This window comes from Rutidosis leptorrhynchoides, chromosome 1, assembly GCF_046630445.1.
Source record: "Rutidosis leptorrhynchoides isolate AG116_Rl617_1_P2 chromosome 1, CSIRO_AGI_Rlap_v1, whole genome shotgun sequence".
Classification (NCBI taxonomy): Eukaryota; Viridiplantae; Streptophyta; class Magnoliopsida; order Asterales; family Asteraceae; genus Rutidosis; species Rutidosis leptorrhynchoides.
In genome coordinates, this window is record NC_092333.1 from 428,419,922 (window position 1) to 428,440,250 (window position 20,329).

Sequence of the window (20,329 nt, forward strand, 5' to 3'; positions counted from 1 at the left end):
TGAGTTCTTGAATCTGATAGACAGTAATTTTAGACTAACCGTACTAAAGATATCATCACATAACTTCACATCAGAATGATGAGCCTTTTTGAAAAGCCTATTGTTCCGTTCCTACCATATAAAGTAAATCGTTGCTCCAAAAACAAGTTTAGCGACTACCATGCTAGCTGTGTTCCGATTAGCCAAGGGAAGCATGCAGTTACACACCAATCTCCAATTAGCATGAGATGGCAACCAAGTCCATTGGACCATATTCTTCCATACCTTCAAAGAAAATGGGCATTCAAAGAAAAGGTGGTCATGTGAATCGGGGCATAGCTTACAAAGCGGGAAAATAAGTTGCATGTTGTGAATCTCCCAACTTTTTAACTTATCTTATGTCTTGAGTCTTTCTCCCATCAATAACCATACTAGAAAGGCATGTCTAGGAACACATTGAGAAAACCAAACAATACAGAACCAATTAACCTCATTAGACCTTTGCTGAATAGAGTCCCATACCTGCGAAACAGTAAATTTACGAATAACATTGACATGATCAGTCCAAAAAACCTCATCCGGAAGGCATGAGGGTACAAGTCCAACAATGTATTCGACCAAATCCAATTCGATCCTCGGACCACATCTTTGATCTTAAGGTTCTACCCCATAGATTGAATGACAGTATCAGGAATAAAGTTATTAAGTGGACCGAAGCTGCTCCAAGAATCAAACCACACAGATGTGATATTTTACCATTACCAATTTGGTGAACAAAAAATTGTTTTATAATCGGTCGGATATGCAAGAGTTTCCTCCAGCTCCAACTAGCATTAGTAGTAATCGGGGCCTCCCAAAAATGATGATTCGCCAAGCGATAAGTATGGATCCACCGCACCCATAAAGTTTTCTTATGGGTAAGGATACGCCATATATGAGACGTCATGAGAGCTATATTCCAATACATTAACCGCTTAATACCTAACCCGCCTTCGTCTTTAGGTTTACATAGGTCATCCCACTTAACTTTAGCCTTACCACACTTCATCTCACCCTGACACCATAAGAAACCACGAAGAAGCTTCTTAATTTCTTTAATAGTAGCATCAGGAAGGATAAAAACCGAACACCAATAGAGTTGCATGGATGTGAGAACGGACACAATAAGTTGGAGTCGACCAGCAAAGGAGAGATACTTATTTTTCCAATCTTCAACTTTGTTTTTTACCCGCTCAAACAAAACCTTACAATTCCTGTAGATAAGTCTAGATGAAACAAGAGGAACCCCAAGTTAGCGAACAGGAAGTTTCCCCTCTTCAAAAGGGAGTATATCCAAAATGTGTTGTTTCATCAAGCTAGAGACATTAGCAAAGAAAACCGTGCTTTTCTGGATACTTGGAACCAAGCCTGAGCATTTTGTAAATTCTTCAGAGAGTCACGTATAACATGAACTGGAGCATTGTTAGCGTGAGAAAACAAGAAAAGATCATCAGCAAAACAAAGGTTTATGATTTTCAGTTTATCACATTTCGGGTGGCACCGAAACCGCTTTGATTTACAGATATTCCTTTGAAGGATTAGAGACAGAACTTCCATAACAAGGGTAAAAAGATACGGAGAGAGCGAATCCCCCTGCCTTAGACCCCGTTTACCCTGAAAGAAGCCATGAAGTTCCCCATTGATGTTAATGGAGTAGGAAGTGGAAGAGACACACTTCATAATCCAATCAACCATCTTAGATGGGAAACCAAAGCAGATAAGCGTAACATGGAGGAATTCCCAATCAATGGTATCATATGCTTTTTGAATATCGACTTTGAATGCACATCTAGGAGTACCTCTATTGAGGTGGTAATTCCTCATCAACTCTTGAGTAAGCAAGATATTATCCGCAATATTACACCCTGGAATGAATGCCGACTGATTAATGTTGACAATATCATCCAACGACGCTTTTATTCGTGACACAATAATCTTGCTAATGCATTTATGATAACGTTACAACATGCAATCGGTCTATAGTCCGTAACTTTAGAAGGAACCTACACTTTCAGAATTAAAGAAAGGATCGTACAATTGATTTCTTTTAACATTTGACCCGTCAAGAAGAACTCTTGTACCGCTTTGATGACATCAGGACCAATGACATACCACGATTTTTTAAAGAATGTAGCAGAAAAACCATCCGGACCGGGGGATTTAGAGTCACCAATATCAAATATAGCATCACAAATTTCTTTAGCCGAGATTGGACTAATCATGGCCGCTAATTTTGTAGAAGAAATAGTTCGTTGGAACAGTGAGCCAGGGGTATCAATTTCGGTGCACATGTCAGCTGTCCCAAGAAAATTCTTGTAGTGATTTACGAACACCACAGGAACCGCCTGCCCTTCACACGTATTACCATTCAGGTCATAAACAATATGGATTCTACTTCTGTTAGTACGCCTTTTAACTACTTTATGAAAGTAACTAGAGTTGTTATCATCCACACGAAGCCATTTGATTTTGGATTTTTGTTTCAAGAAGCTTTCTTCATCAAGAACAGCATCATTAAACTCCTTCAAAGTAATCGTTGCATTAGCACGAGCTGAAGGAGAGACTGGACGAGTGTCAAGATCAGTTTGCGCTTGATCCAACACCTACCTAGCAGCCTTTACACGATCATGTAGGTTACCTTTAGACCATATGAGTTTATGCAATGGGGTTTTGAGGTTGCGAACTTTCTTAACAAGTTTAAACATTGCATGGCCATTGACCTCCATTTTCCATCCCTCTTTAACTGTATCTGAAAACAACTCATGATTGATAAGATAATTACTAAACCTGAAGGGAGTTCTTCTACGGCCCACTTCACACGGAAGTTGAAGAACCGCGGGAGAGTGATCCGAGATACGGTATGGTTGAAATATAGCCACGACATTGGTAAATTGATCAATGAACATGTTATTAGCCATGACTCTATCAATCTTCTTCAAAATACCATCATTTGATTGAGGGCGTTGGTTCCATGTAAACTGAAACCCGGTATGATTAACATCAGAAAGACAAAGGCTATCAACACATTCTTTGAATTCCCGCATAACAATGGTACAGTTAGCCGAGCCTGCAGATGACTCAACCATACTGAGAGAAGCATTAAAGTCCCACATAACCACCCATGGTCTACTACTAACAAACCCTCCAAAGTGGAAGTCTTTCCATATATTTGTTTTTAGCATACACGAAAGAGACAAACAAGTTCACAGAATCATTAACAGCACCTATTTGACAATGAATCACCTGCTCAGAGACAGCAATAATCATGACATTTACAATACCTGGATCCTACCCAACAAGGATTCGAGTACCCGCTATACAAGCTGAAGCATTAGACGCCCAAGACCATGTAGGAAACACAGAATTTCCAACACGGTTGAGATTAGTTAAAGCAACATGCGATTCTAAAATAGAACATACACATAAACGATTACTCTTGACAACATCTATAACCTCATTTTGTTTATGGTTGAGGTTAAGTCCCCGTATATTTCAAGAGGTGAGACTAATCATTGGAAACCGTCAAGAACGGGAGTGCTTGCCCCCTCCGAATTAACATTTGACACAAATCTAGCCGTCTCATCATCATTATCCTCCACATCAGTCGGTTCATCCTGCAACTGATAGTTATCAAGGTCATTCAAAACACCAAATGAATTGTTTATGTGAACTGTGTTTTTGCTTATCTCTGCATTCACCTTAGGGGGCTTAGGAGGAACCACCTGTTGCTTAGGTATATATATATCAGTTTAGTTCTATTCTTCCCAATAACCACACATGGAATTTGCTTTCTATTATCTAATTTGGGTTTTTGCTTTCCAACAGTTTTAAAGCCATCATTGTCAACCTTTTCATTAACCACCACCACCTTAACATTCTTGGGGCATTGAGCATCAGTATGGCCAAACACACAACAACCCGAACATCTAGGCGGTTTCCATTCATACTCTGTTTTAACAACATCAATTAAATTTGTCTTACCTTCCAAACTAGGGGTTGCTACTTTCAGATCTTCCCGAAGTTCACGTTCAGATGATACCTCAATCATTGTACGAGCAAAATTAGGATGGCCCCAAGCTTCACGATACATAGTGCTAGTATAAGAATCTAGCTTCATTGGTTTACCAAATTTCGTCGCAATGACACTCAGCCCTTCCTCAGTGAATCCCGCTAAAGGAACGTCATAAAGTTTAACCCACACCGGGACTTTTGTCAAGTCTTCTTTAGTAAGTGACACCTCCGATGAAATGTCCCGTTCTTATTGATTAAAAACGTTCCATATTAATTGATTTCGTTGCGTGGTTTTGACCTCTATATGAGACGTTTTTCAAAGACTGCATTCATTTTAAAACAAACCATAACCTTTATTTCATCAATAAAGGTTTAAAAAGCTTTACGTAGATTATCAAATAATGATAATCTAAAATATCCTGTTTACACACGACCATTACATAATGGTTTACAATACAAATATGTTACAAAAAATAAGTTTCTTGAATGCAGTTTTTACACAATATCATACAAGTATGGACTCCAAATCTCGTCCTTATTTAAGTATGCGATAGCGGAAGCTCTTAATAATCACCTGAGAATAAACATGCTTAAAACATCAACAAAAATGTTGGTGAGTTATAGGTTTAACCTATATATATATCAAATCATAATAATAGACCACAAGATTTCATATTTCAATACACATCCATACATAGAGATAAAAATCTTTCATATGGTGAACACTTGGTAACCGACATTAACAAGATGCATATATAAGAATATCCCCATCATTTCGGGACACCCTTCGGATATGATATAAATTTCGAAGTACTAAAGCATCCGGTAGTTTGGATGGGGTTTGTTAATCCCAATAGATCTATCTTTAGGATTCGCGTCAATTAGGGTGTATGTTCCCTAATTCTTAGATTACCAGACTTAATAAAAAGGGGCATATTCGATTTCGATAATTCAACCATAGAATGTAGTTTCACGTACTTGTGTCTATTTTGTAAATCATTTATAAAACCTGCATGTATTCTCATCCCAAAAATATTAGATTTTAAAAGTGGGACTATAACTCACTTTCACAGATTTTTACTTCGTCGGGAAGTAAGACTTGGCCACTGGTCGATTCACGAACCTATAACAAATATGTACATATATATCAAAGTATATTCAAAATATATTTACAACACTTTTAATACATTTTGATGTTTTAAGTTCATTAAGTCAGCTGTCCTCGTTAGTAACCTACAACTAGTTGTCCAAAGTTAGATGTACAGAAAAAAATTGATATATATTATCTTGAATCAATCCACGACCCAGTGTATACACGTCTCAGGCTAGATCACAACTCAAAGTATATATATTTTTGGAATCAACCTCAACCCTGTATAGCTAACTCCCACATTACTGCATATAGAGTGTCTATGGTTGTTCCAAATAATATATACACATGGGTTGATATGATATGTCAAAACATTTGCATACGTTTCTATGGCATCCCAAGATTACATAATATATTAGAATACATGTATAATACAATAAAAGTTAGCTAGGATATGATTGATATAGATTTGTTACCAATTTTCACGTAGCTACAACAAGAAAAATTATCCAATCTTGTTTTACCCATAACTTCTTCGTTTTAAATCCGTTTTGAGTGAATCAAATTGCTATGGTTTCATATTGAACTCTATTTTATGAATCTAAACAGAAAAAGTATAGGTTTATAGTCAGAAATATAAGTTACAAGTCATTTTTGTAAGAGATAGTCATTTCAGTCGAAAGAACGACGTCTTGATGACCATTTTGAAATACATATTTCCACTTTGAGTTTAACCATGATTTTTGGATATAGTTTCATGTTCATAAGAAAAATTATTTTCCTAGAAGAACAACTTTTAAATCAAAGTTTTTCATATTTTTTAATTAACTAACCCAAAACAGCCCGCGGTGTTACTACGACGGCGTAAATCCGGTTTTACGGTGTTTTTCGCGTTTCCAGGTTTTAAATCATTAAGTTAGCATATCATAGAGATATAGAACATGTGTTTAGTTGATTTTAAAAGTCAAGTTATAAGGATTAACTTTTGTTTGCGAACAAGTTTAGAATTAACTAAACTATGTTCTAGTGATTAAAGTTTAAACCTTCGAATAAGATAGCTTTATATGTATGAATCGAATGATGTTATGAACATCATTACTACCTCAAGTTTTCTGGATAAAGCTACTGGAAATGAAAAAAATGGATCTAGCTTCAAAGGATCCTTGGATGGCTTGAAAGTTCTTGAAGCAAAATCATGACACGAAAAGAGTTCAAGTAAGATTTTCACTCGAAATAAGATTGTTATAGTTATAGAAATTGAATCAAAGTTTGAATATGAGTATTACCTTGTATTAGAAAGATATCTTACTGTAAATAAGAAAGATTTCTTGAGGTTGGATGATCACTCTACAAGATTGGAAGTAAGCTAGCAAACTTAGAAGTATTCTTGATTTTATGAAACTAGAACTTGTAGAATTTATGAAGAACACTTAGAACTTGAAGATAGAACTTGAAGATAGAACTTGAGAGAGATCAATTAGATGAAGAAAATTGAAGAATGAAAGTATTTGTAGGTGTTTTTGGTCGTTGGTGTATGGATTAGATATAAAGGATATGTAATTTTATTTTCATGTAAATAAGTCATGAATGATTAGTCATATTTTTGTAATTTTATGAGATATTTCATGCTAGTTGCCAAATGATGGTTCCCACATATTTTAGGTGACTCACATGGGCTGCTAAGAGCTGATCATTGGAGTGTATATACCAATAGTACATACATCTAAAAGCTGTGTATTGTACGAGTACGAATACGGGTGCATACGAGTAGAATTGTTGATGAAACTGAACGAGGATGTAATTGTAAGCATTTTTATTAAGTAGAAGTATTTTGATAAGTCTCTTGAAGTCTTTCAAAAGTGTATGAATACATATTAAAACACTACATGTATATACATTTTAACTGAGTCGTTAAGTCATCGTTAGTCGTTACATGTAAGTGTTGTTTTGAAACCTTTAGGTTAACGATCTTTTTAAATGTTGTTAACCCAATATTTATAATATCAAATGAGATTTTAAATTATTATATTATCATGATATTATGATGTATGAATATCTTTTAATATGATATATATATACATTAAATGTCGTTACAACGATAATCGTTACATATATGTCTCGTTTCAAAATCATTAAGTTAGTAGTCTTGTTTTTACATATGTAATTCATTATTAATATACTTAATGATATGTTTACTTATCATAATATCATGTTAACTATATATATAACTGTATATATGTCATCATATAGTTTTTACAAGTTTTAACGTTCGTGAATCACCGGTCAACTTGGGTGGTCAATTGTCTATATGAAACCTATTTCAATTAATCAAGTCTTAACAAGTTTGATTGATTAACATGTTGGAAATAGTTAATCATGTAAATAACAATTTCATTTAATATATATATAAACATGGAAAAGTTCGGGTCACTACAGTACCTACCAGTTAAATAATTTTCGTCCCGAAATTTTAAGTAGTTGGAGGTGTTGACGTATCTTCTGCAAATAAATGCGGGTATTTCTTCTTCATCTGATCTTCTCATTCCCAGGTGAACTCGGGTCCTCTACGAGCATTCCATCGAACCTTAACAATTGGTATCTTGTTTTGCTTAAGTCTTTTAACCTCACGATCCATTATTTCGACGAGTTCTTCGATGAATTGAAGTTTTTCGTTGATTTGGATTTCATCTAACGGAATAGTGAGATCTTCTTTAGCAAAACATTTCTTCAAATTCGAGACGTGGAAAGTGTTATGTACAGTCGCGAGTTGTTGAGGTAACTCAAGTCGGTAAGCTACTGGTCCGACACGATCAATAATCTTGAATGGTCCGATATACCTTGGATTTAATTTCCCTCGTTTACCAAATCGAACAACGCCTTTCCAAGGTGCAACTTTAAGCATGACCATCTCTCCAATTTCAAATTCTATATCTTTTCTTTTAATATCAGCGTAGCTCTTTTGTCGACTTTGGGCGGTTTTCAACCGTTGTTGAATTTGGATGATCTTCTCGGTAGTTTCTTGTATTATCTCCGGACCCGTAATCTGTCTATCCCCCACTTCACTCCAACAAATCGGAGACCTGCACTTTCTACTATAAAGTGCCTCAAACGGCGCCATCTCAATGCTTGAATGGTAGCTGTTGTTGTAGGAAAATTCTACTAACGGTAGATGTCGATCCCAACTGTTTCCGAAATCAATAACACATGCTCGTAGCATGTCTTCAAGTATTTGTATCGTCCTTTTGCTCTGCCCATCAGTTTGTGGATGATAGGCAGTACTCATGTCTAGACGAGTTCCTAAGGTTTGCTGTAATGTCTGCCAGAATCTTGAAATAAATCTGCCATCCCTATCAGAGATAATAGTGATTGGTATTCCATGTCTGGAGACGACTTCCTTCAAATACAGTCGTGCTAACTTCTTCATCTTGTCATCTTCTCTTATTGGCAGGAAGTGTGCTGATTTGGTGAGACGATCAACTATTACCCAAATAGTGTCAAAACCACTTGCAGTCCTTGGGAATTTAGTGATGAAATCCATGGTAATGTTTTCCCATTTCCATTCCGGGATTTCGGGTTGTTGAAGTAGATCTGATGGTTTCTGATGCTCAGCTTTGACCTTAGAACACGTCAAACATTCTCCTATGTATTTAGCAACATCAGCTTTCATACCCGGCCACCAAAAATGTTTCTTGAGATCCTTGTACATCTTCCCCGTTCCAGGATGTATTGAGTATCTGGTTTTATGAGCTTCTCTAAGTACCATTTCTCTCATATCTCTAAATTTTGGTACCCAAATCCTTTCAGCCCTATACCAGGTTCCATCTTCCCGAATATTAAGATGCTTCTCTGATCCTTTGGGTATTTCATCCTTTAAATTTCCCTCTTTTAAAACTCCTTGTTGCGCCTCCTTTATTTGAGTAGTAAGGTTATTATGAATCATTATATTCATAGATTTTACTCGAATGGGTTCTCTGTCCTTCCTGCTCAAGGCGTCGGCTACCACATTTGCCTTCCCCGGGTGGTAACGAATCTCAAAGTCGTAATCATTCAACAATTCAATCCACCTACGCTGCCTCATATTCAGTTGTTTCTGATTAAATATGTGTTGAAGACTTTTGTGGTCGGTATATATAATACTTTTGACCCCATATAAGTAGTGCCTCCAAGTCTTTAATGCAAAAACAACCGCGCCTAATTCCAAATCATGCGTCGTATAATTTTGTTCGTGAATCTTCAATTGTCTAGACGCATAAGCAATCACCTTTGTTCGTTGCATTAATACACAACCGAGACCTTGCTTTGATGTGTCACAATAAATCACAAAATCATCATTCCCTTCAGGCAATGACAATATAGGTGCCGTAGTTAGCTTTTTCTTCAATAACTGAAACGCTTTCTCTTGTTCATCCTTCCATTCAAATTTCTTCCCTTTATGCTTTAATGCAGTCAAGGGTTTTGCTATTCTGGAAAAGTCTTGGATGAACCTTCTGTAGTAACCAGCTAGTCCTAAAAACTGGCGTATGTGTTTCGGAGTTTTCGGGGTTTTCCACTTTTCAACAGTTTCTATCTTTGCCGGATCCACCTTAATACCTTCTTTGTTCACTATGTGATCGAGGAATTGAACTTCTTCCAACCAAAATGCACACTTTGAAAACTTAGCGTACAATTCTTCCTTCCTCAATACTTCTAACACCTTTCTCAAATGTTCACCGTGTTCTTGGTCATTCTTTGAGTAAATAAGTATGTCATCAATGAAAACAATGACAAACTTGTCAAGGTATGGTCCACACACTCGGTTCATAAGGTCCATGAACACAACTGGTGCATTAGTTAAACCAAACGGCATGAACATAAACTCGTAATGACCGTAACGTGTTCTGAAAGCAGTCTTTGGAATATCATCTTCTTTCAACAGCATTTGATGATACCCGGAACGTAAGTCAATCTTTGAATAAACAGACGAGCCTTGTAGTTGATCAAATAAGTCATCGATTCTCGGTAGTGGGTAGCAGTTCTTGATGGTAAGTTTGTTCAGCTCTCGGTAGTCGATACACAACCTGAATGTACCATCTTTCTTCTTGACAAACAAAACAGGAGCTCCCCACAGTGATGTGCTTGGTCGAATGAAACCACGCTCTAAAAGTTCTTGTAATTGGCTTTGCAGTTCTTTCATCTCGCTGGGTGCGAGTCTGTAAGGAGCACGAGCTATTGGTGCAGCTCCTGGTACAAGATCTATTTGAAATTCAACGGATCGATGTGGGGGTAATCCCGGTAATTCTTTCGGAAATACATCGGGAAATTCTTTAGCGACGGGAACATCATTGATGCTCTTTTCTTCAGTTTGTACTTTCTCGACGTGTGTTAGAACAGCATAGCAACCTTTTCTTATTAGTTTTTGTGCCTTCAAATTACTAATAAGATGTAGCTTCGTGTTGCCCTTTTCTCCGTACACCATTAAGGGTTTTCCTTTTTCTTGTATAATGCGAATCGCATTATGTAACAAACGATCTCTGCTTTCACTTCTTTCAACCAGTCCATACCGATTATCACATCAAAACTCCCTAACTCTACTGGTATCAAGTCAATCTTAAATGTTTCGCTAACCAGTTTAATTTCTCGATTCCGACATATATTATCTGCTGAAATTAATGTACCATTTGCTAATTCGAGTAAAAATTTACTATCCAAAGGCGTCAATGGGCAACTTAATTTATCACAAAAATCTCTACTCATATAGCTTCTATCCGCACCCGAATCAAATTAAACGTAAGCAGATTTATTGTCAATAAGAAACGTACTCGTAACAAGCTCCGGGTCTTCCTGTGCCTCTGCCGCATTAATATTGAAAACTCTTCCGCGGCCTTGTCCATTCGTGTTCTCCTGGTTCGGGCAATTTCTAATAATGTGGCCCGGTTTTCCACATTTATAACAAACTACATTGGCATAACTTGCTCCGACACTACTTGCTCCGCCATTACTCGTTCCCACACCATTTGTTCCTTTCGTTCTATTAACCCCTGGTCCGTAGACCTCACACTTCACCGCGCTATGACCATTTCTTTTACACTTGTTGCAAAATTTGGTGCAGAACCCTGAGTGATACTTTTCACACCTTTGGCATAGCTGCTTCTGATTGTTGTTGTTGTTGCGGTTATTATTGTTGTTGGGATGATTGTTGTAGTTGCTGTTGTTGTTGTTGTTGTTGTTGTTGTTGTTGTTGTTGGGCCGTTTGTTGTAGTTGCGATTGATGTTGCGATTGTTGGGATAGTTGTTGCGATTATTGTTGTAATTGCTGTTGTTGTTGTATCCTTTTCCCTCCCACTTTTTTTTGACTTGCTTCACATTGGCCTCTTCAGCAGTCTGTTCTTTAATTCTTTCTTCAATCTGGTTCACTAGTTTGTGAGCCATTCTACATGCCTGTTGTATGGAGGCGGGCTCGTGTGAACTTATATCTTCTTGGATTCTTTCCGGTAATCCTTTCACAAACGCGTCGATCTTCTCTTCCTCATCTTCGAACGCTCCCGGACACAATAGGAATAATTCTATGAATCATATTTCGTACGTGGTAATATCAAATCCTTGGGTTCGTAACCCTCTAAGTTCTGTCTTGAGCTTATTGACCTCGGTTCTGGGACGGTACTTCTCGTTCATCAAGTGCTTGAATGCTGACCACGGTAGTGCGTAAGCATCATCTTGTCCCACTTGCTCTAGATAGGTATTCCACCATGTTAACGCGGAACCTATGAAGGTATGCATAGCGTACTTCACTTTGTCCTCTTCAGTACACTTACTTATGGCAAACACCGATTCGACCTTCTCGGTCCACCGTTTCAATCCGATCAGTCCTTCGGTTCCATCAAATTCCAAAGGTTTGCAGGCAGTGAATTCTTTGTAGGTGCATCCTACACGATATCCTGTACTGCTAGATCCAAGGTTATTTTTGGTATGTAGCGTAGCCTGTACTGCGGCTATGTTTGAAGCAAGAAAGGCACGAAATTCCTCTTCGCTCATATTCAAGGTGTGTCGAGTAGTCGGTGCCCTTTCCTTCAAAATAGTCAAATGAAACGAGTTAATCATATAGAATATCAAGAGTAGTCAATAGTATTTCGTAGCGTAATATGAACTTATTTATAAAAGCTCTTTCTTCATATTAGCGTTTTATACTCTTTAGTTCGGGTAGTACCTACCCGTTAAGTTCATACTTAGTAGCTAACATACCATTTCAACTACTACAATTCTATATGAAAAACTAATCACAAAAACAAAACAAAAAAAATATATCATATTCAAGCCTTTATACAATAACTTGCAAACTTACAATACCGCTATTTTACATATAGCATGAAATATAGCACATAAAACTTTGATACAAAGTAGTTGCGAAGATAATTCTAGTTAATAAATAAGGCGTTCAGCAAAGGCAATAAAGACACGTAATTCATACGTCCAGAAACAAGTCATGCATTCTGGTTTTACTAATACCACTTCCCATCCTTGGTTTTGTGGAACATAACCGTTGTGACCGATAGTAAGACAATGTGTTGTAACGTCGTCAAAAGGATGAAGGTTACGTAATGACCAACAGTCTCGTAATAACCTAAAAACCTCATTTCTTACCCCAATTACCGACTCCGTCACTGGTGGGAACGTTTTGTTTAATAGTTGTAGCCCGATGTTCTTGTTCTCACTTTGGCGAGAAGCGAACATTACTAACCCGTAAGCATAACATGCTTCTTTATGTTGCATGTTAGCCGCTTTTTCTAAATCACGAAGTCCTATATTCGCATATATTGAGTCAAAATAATTTCTTAACCCGTTGTGTAAAATAGCATTTGGGTTTCCCGCAATATATGCGTCAAAGTAAACACATCGTAACTTATGGATTTCCCAATGTGATATCCCCCATCTTTCGAACGAAAGCCTTTTATAAACCAAGGTATTCTTGGAACGTTCTTCGAATGTCTTACAAACTGATCTCGCCTTAAATAGTTGTGCCGAGGAATTCTGACCGACTCTAGACAAGATTTCATCAATCATGTCTCCGGGTAGGTCTCTTAAAATATTGGGTTGTCTATCCATTTTGTGTTTTTATACTGTAAAAATACAAGAGTTAGATTCATAAAAAAAAATACTTGTTAATACAAGCAATTTTTACATATATCATAAAGCATAAGCACACTATATTACATATATTACACCACACGAATACAACTATCTTATTCCGACTCGCTCGTTTCTTCTTCTTCGGTTTTGGTTCGTTTTGCCAAGTTTCTAGGGATATATGATGTTCCCCTAATACGAGCCGTTGTTTTCCATATTGGTTTAGAAAAACCTGGTGGTTTAGAGGTTCCCGGGTTATTGTCACAACTTAAGAAATACGGGTGTTGACGATACATATAAAGTTCATCGGGTTTGGAATCAAATTTCTCTATTTTTATGCCCTTTCCCTTATTGTTCTCTTTTGCCTTATTAAATTGTGTTGGGGTAATTTCTATAACATCATCGGAATCCTTGTCGGGATCCGATTCATCGGAGAATTGGTAATCCTCCCAAAATTTTTGCTTCCTTGGCGGTAACACCATTGACCATAATTAACTTTGGTCGGTTAGTTGAGAATTTTCTTCTACTTAACCATTTTATTATTTCCCCCACTGGTTCTATTTCTTCTTCCGGTTCCGATTCTTCTTCCGGTTCCGATTCTTTTTCCGGTTCCGACTCTTCTTTCGGTTCCTCTTCGGGAACTTGTGAATCAGTCCACGAATCATTCCAATTTACATTTGACTCTTCATTATTATTAGGTGAGTCAATGGGACTTGTTCTAGAGGTAGACATCTATCACATAATATCAAACGCGTTAAGAGATTAATATATCACATAATATTCACATGTTAAAAATATATAGTTTCCAACAAAATTTGTTAAGCAATCATTTTTCAAGTAAACACGGTCGAAGTCCAGACTCACTAATGCATCCTAAAAAACTCGATAAGACACACTAATAAAAAATTCTGGTTCTCTAAGACCAACGCTCGGATACCAACTGAAATGTCCCGTTCTTATTGATTAAAAACGTTCCATATTAATTGATTTCGTTGCGAGGTTTTGACCTCTATATGAGACGTTTTTCAAAGACTGCATTCATTTTAAAACAAACCATAACCTTTATTTCATCAATAAAGGTTTAAAAAGCTTTACGTAGATTATCAAATAATGATAATCTAAAATATCCTGTTTACACACGACTATTACATAATGGTTTACAATACAAATATGTTACAACGAAATAAGTTTCTTGAATGCAGTTTTTACACAATATTATACAAGCATGGACTCCAAATCTTGTTCTTATTTAAGTATGCGACAGCGAAAGCTCTTAATAATCACCTGAGAATAAACATGCTTAAAACGTCAACAAAAAAATGTTGGTGAGTTATAGGTTTAACCTATATATATCAAGTCGTAACAATAGATCACAAGATTTCATATTTCAATATACATCCCATACATAGAGATAAAAATCATTCATATGGTGAACACCTGGTAACCGACATTAACAAGATGCATATATAAGAATATCCCCATCATTCCGGGATCCTCCTTCGGACATGATATAAATTTCGAAGTACTAAAGCATCCGGTACTTTGGATGGGGCTTGTTGGGCCCGATAGATCTATCTTTAGGATTCGCGTCAATTAGGGTGTCTGTTCCCTAATTCTTAGATTACCAGACTTAATAAAAATGGGCATATTCGATTTCGATAATTCAACCATAGAATGTAGTTTCACGTACTTGTGTCTATTTTATAAATCATTTATAAAACCTACATGTATTCTCATCCCAAAAATATTAGATTTTAAAAGTGGGACATTAACTCACTTTCACAGATTTTTACTTCGTCAGGAAGTAAGACTTGGCCACTGGTCGATTCACGAACCTATAACAAATATGTACATATATATCAAAGTATATTCAAAATATATTTACAACACTTTTAATACATTTTGATGTTTTAAGTTCATTAAGTTAGCTGTCCTCGTTAGTAACCTACAACTAGTTGTCCAAAGTTAGATATACAGAAAAAATTGATATATATTATCTTGAATCAATCCACGACCCAGTGTATACACGTCTCAGGCTAGATCACAACTCAAAGTATATATATTTTTGGAATCAACCTCAACCCTGTATAGCTAACTCCCACATTACTGCATATAGAGTGTCTATGGTTGTTCCAAATAATATATACACATGGGTCGATATGATATGTCAAAACATTTGCATACGTGTCTATGGTATCCCAAGATTACATAATATATTAGAATACATGTATAATACAATAAAAGTTAGCTAGGATATGATTGATATAGATTTGTTACCAATTTTCACGTAGCTACAACAAGAAAAATTATCCAATCTTGTTTTACCCATAACTTCTTCGTTTTAAATCCGTTTTGAGTGAATCAAATTGCTATGGTTTCATATTGAACTCTATTTTATGAATCTAAACAGAAAAAGTATAGGTTTATAGTCGGAAATATAAGTTACAAGTCGTTTTTGTAAGAGATAGTCATTTCAGTCGAAAGAACGACGTCTTGATGACCATTTTGAAAAACATATTTTCACTTTGAGTTTAACCATGATTTTTGGATATAGTTTCATGTTCATAAGAAAAATCATTTTCCCAGAAGAACAACTTTTAAATCAAAGTTTATCATAGTTTTTAATTAACTAACCCAAAACAGCCAGCGGTGTTACTACGACGGCGTAAATCCGGTTTTACGGTGTTTTTCGCGTTTCCAGGCTTTAAATCATTAAGTTAGCATATCATATAGATATAGAACATGTGTTTAGTTGATTTTAAAAGTCAAGTTAGAAGGATTAACTTTTGTTTGCGAACAAGTTTAGAATTAACTAAACTATGTTCTAGTGATTACAAGTTTAAACCTTCGAATAAGATAGCTTTATATGTATGAATCGAATGATGTTATGAACATCATTACTACCTCTAGTTTTATGGATAAAGCTACTGAAAATGAGAAAAATGGATCTAGCTTCAAAGGATCCTTGGATGACTTGAAAGTTCTTGAAGCAGAATCATGACACGAAAACAGTTCAAGTAAGATTTTCACTCGAAATAAGATTGTTATAGTTATAGAAATTGAATCAAAGTTTGAATATGAGTATTACCTTGTATTATAAAGATATCTTACTGTAAATAAGAAAGATTTCTTGAGGTTGGATGATCACTCTACAAGATTGGAAGTAAGCTAGCAAACTTGGAAGTATTCTTGATTTTATGAAACTAGAACTTGTAGAATTTATGAAGAACACTTAGAACTTGAAGATAGAACTTGAGAGAGATCAATTAGATGAAGAAAATTGAAGAATGAAAGTGTTTTTAGGTGTTTTTGGTCGTTGGTGTATGGGTTAGATATAAAGGATATGTAATTTTGTTTTCATGTAAATAAGTCATGAATGATTACTCATATTTTTGTAATTTTATGAGATATTTCATGCTAGTTGCCAAATGATGGTTCCCACATGTTTTAGGTGGCTCACATGGGCTGCTAAGAGCTAATAATTAGAGTGTATATACCAATAGTACATACATCTAAAAGCTGTGTATTGTACGAGTACGAATACGGGTGCATACGAGTAGAATTGTTGATGAAACTGAACGAGGATGTAATTGTAAGCATTTTTGTTAAGTAGAAGTATTTTGATAAGTGTCTTGAAGTCTTTCAAAAGTGTATGAATACATATTAAAACACTACATGTATATACATTTTAACTGAGTCGTTAAGTCATCGTTAGTCGTTACATGTAAGTGTTGTTTTGAAACCTTTAGGTTAACGATCTTGTTAAATGTTGTTAACCCAATATTTATAATATCAAATGAGATTTTAAATTATTATATTATCATGATATTATGATGTACGAATATCTCTTAATATGATATATATACATTAAATGTCGTTACAACGATAATCGTTACATATATGTCTAGTTTCAAAATCATTAAGTTAGTAGTCTTGTTTTTACATATGTAGTTCATTATTAATATACTTAATGATATGTTTACTTATCATAATATCATGTTAACTATATATATAACCATATATATATATATATATATATATATATATATATATATATATATATATATATATCATCATATAGTTTTTACAAGTTTTAACGTTCGTGAATCACCGGTCAACTTGGGTGGTCAATTGTCTATATGAAACCTATTTCAATTAATCAAGTCTTAACAAGTTTGATTGCTTAACATGTTGGAAACACTTAATCATGTAAATAACAATTTCATTTAATATATATATAAACATGGAAAAGTTCGGGTCACTACATCCGAAGTCCATTTGTTCAGGATAATCGGCATGTTTCTGATCATACACGGGCCATTTTCAAGAATCACCATGAGCCCAGCTTCCGAATCGAATGTAAAGAAAAAGAACTCTTTAGCATTCATCATTACTTTTTCAATACCGAACTTTTTCCACGCATTAAAGGCATAGTGTTGAACTACAGGGAAAGCAACACGCCTTCCTAGAAAATAACCATACAAGGTATTCTTGTACCTACTATTCGCTTCTTTCACTGAATTAATTGGAAGGATAACATCATAATCAGCATCTTCAGTGACAGATTGTTCAATATCACGAAAGTTAACCTTCTGAGTAGCTTTTGAGCCCCCAGCAGCATCTAAGTAAGTCTGCGTAACTGCCTTATCTTTCAAAACATTAACCTTACCATGATCATCAGGAGCCTGAGTTTTAATAGGTTCACTAGTATTATCCTCATACTCTGAATCAGATGATTCATTATGGACTTTAATAGATTCTTTTTCAACTTGCTTATCATTCACACCAGGAGAAACATTGGTATCATCACCATTCGAATTAGAGTTTCCCGTTTGCTCCTTGTGCATGGGCGGATCTTTACTGGATTGATCCGCTGTAGATTCAATTGCAGATGAGTCTTGCTCATCAGAAACAATCGTGTTAACGGAGGATTCACCGCCAATCTTGCGATTTCGAAGAACCCTAGTTGCAGTCGTTGCTGTTAATGGATCATTCTTCTTTGTGTTACCTCCTGAGCTCTTACCCATTGGGGAAGATCACGATTAATAAACCACAGGGATGATTAGAGAACGAATGAAAAAAAAAATCGCCGTAGAGTCGCCACCAAAAAAGTCGGAGCAATCAGGGTTTTGGACTTCTTAGGGGTTCTTAATTTATGATAGTATGATATTATTCATTCATTTATCTCTTATTTATTTATTAGCATTTTTTGTTTTTTTAATTGTTATTTCTAAAAGACACGGCTCAAAATGTAGTCAGGGAGAATGGAACTTGGGTCTTTTTTGAGATTCTCAAGAAATTTTTTATCTTTTATCTTAATTTTATATTAAAAATTAAATGTGAAGAATGAATATTAGATATGTTAATTTACTTAAAGAGGTGCTCTTTAATTATGATGTTAAGGTGATGATATGTACACAATCATTTTTGTTATGTACATAACCAATCATGCTTTATAGTGTTGTACAGTAAAATATTGTAAAGCATTATTGATTGTATATATAACAAAAATAGTTGTCTACATATCACTTTCCATGAGGTTTAGTGTTCGTCTCCTTACATTATGTATTTACTATGATAAAAATTAATGTGTAAGTTGTCTTAAAAAAAAGCTTTTAGATATGGACTTTTTCATTCCTTAGATTTTTTTCATTCAATTAAATTTCTAATAACCGTCGCACATGTAAATGTCAAGTTGGACTGGATTTGTCGTCTATTACAACGTTTGTCGTACATACAAAGCGGTGTTTCATCGAGACAAAAGGGTTGTAGCATCCTCAAACATTCGGGTCATTAGTGTAATATTTTTTTTAACGGCAGTTAGGAGTCACTGACGGAGGTCTGAACACGATGTCAGAACTCATTCACTCGATCATTTCATTGGTTGAACTATTACAGTCCTGCTGCCACTCAGGTGGAAATCCCGACGACGAATCCCTGACATCGCGTGTGGTAAAAACCCCTCAGGTGAGGTTTAAACGCAAGACGTCCGCAACCTCCGAAGCCCATGAAATGAGCGGGTAGCAACAAGTACAACAAGTGTGAATCGAACCCCTGACTTCTCATATGAAATATCAGGTCACCACCAATAAGCTAACTCCTCGTTGTTATTAGTGTAATGTTTATTTTACTATGTAAATCTAAGGATAAAAAAATATACTTTAATCTTCCCAAAAATTAGATACGGAGTAATACTTTTTGCCCCCTCTAAATAAACTTCCAAGTTCGCTATTACGTACATACTAGAAAGCAAAGCCCGTGCGTTATACGGATTGTTTCAAATCTCATTTTTTAAAAATTTATGTTTAACTATTGATTCCATTGTACATCTCATGCGTTGCATGACTTGTCTCAAATTTCACTATTTTGATATTCGTGTTCAGAATAGTTAGAGTCATGGCGGGAGTTGGTTGAAAACATATTAACCGCGAAGTAAAAGTAGATGTTGGTCCCATTATGCAAGTGTCCAAGTAGGACTTTGTACATATGTTTTGTTTCACACTATGAAAATTTGCACATTCAAGTCATATGTACTAACGTATGATGAAACTATATATAAACAAAAGTTTACTAAAAGTGATCAAATGAATTAAAACATATATTACCTTTATAATTACTATTAAATTTTAGTAAATTTTTCAATAACTGTTATCTTTTTATTATCTTTTATTCATAATAAGTAAAATTGATATGTCACAAATTATATGATTAGTTTCAATCTTTTTATTTTCCTTATCATAATTTTGTTAAGTTATCTCATAAATAATAACAATAGTTTCAAACTTTTCATTTTTCATATATATATATATATATATATATATATATATATATATATATATATATATATATATAATCATTATCTAAATAAATATGATATATATATATTTACATATATAAAACCTGTTACACCTATAATAATCATAGTTATATAAATAATAAAATAATATTAATAAATAAAATAATAACTACTATTAATCATAATCGTAATCATATTCATATTTATAATTATTAACTATAATCATAATAATAATCATAATCTTAATTATTTGTCATATAAATTATACAAATATACAATATAATAATTATATTCGTTATTTAAATAAACATGAT

General features: G+C 35.0%; 1 protein-coding gene across 1 annotated transcript; it reads right to left on the reverse strand.

Annotated features, from left to right (window-relative positions):
• Positions 1 to 1,329: 1,329 nt before the first annotated feature.
• On the reverse strand, positions 1,330 to 18,246 carry LOC139902303 (uncharacterized). The gene is made up of 7 exons (XM_071884945.1): positions 17,485 to 18,246; positions 3,791 to 4,255; positions 3,539 to 3,632; positions 3,330 to 3,422; positions 2,703 to 3,085; positions 2,071 to 2,621; positions 1,330 to 1,957 (listed from the first exon to the last, which is right to left on the reverse strand). Exons 1-7 carry the CDS (start codon positions 18,244 to 18,246, stop codon positions 1,330 to 1,332), a joined length of 2,976 nt encoding a protein of 991 aa, XP_071741046.1.
• Positions 18,247 to 20,329: the final 2,083 nt, after the last annotated feature.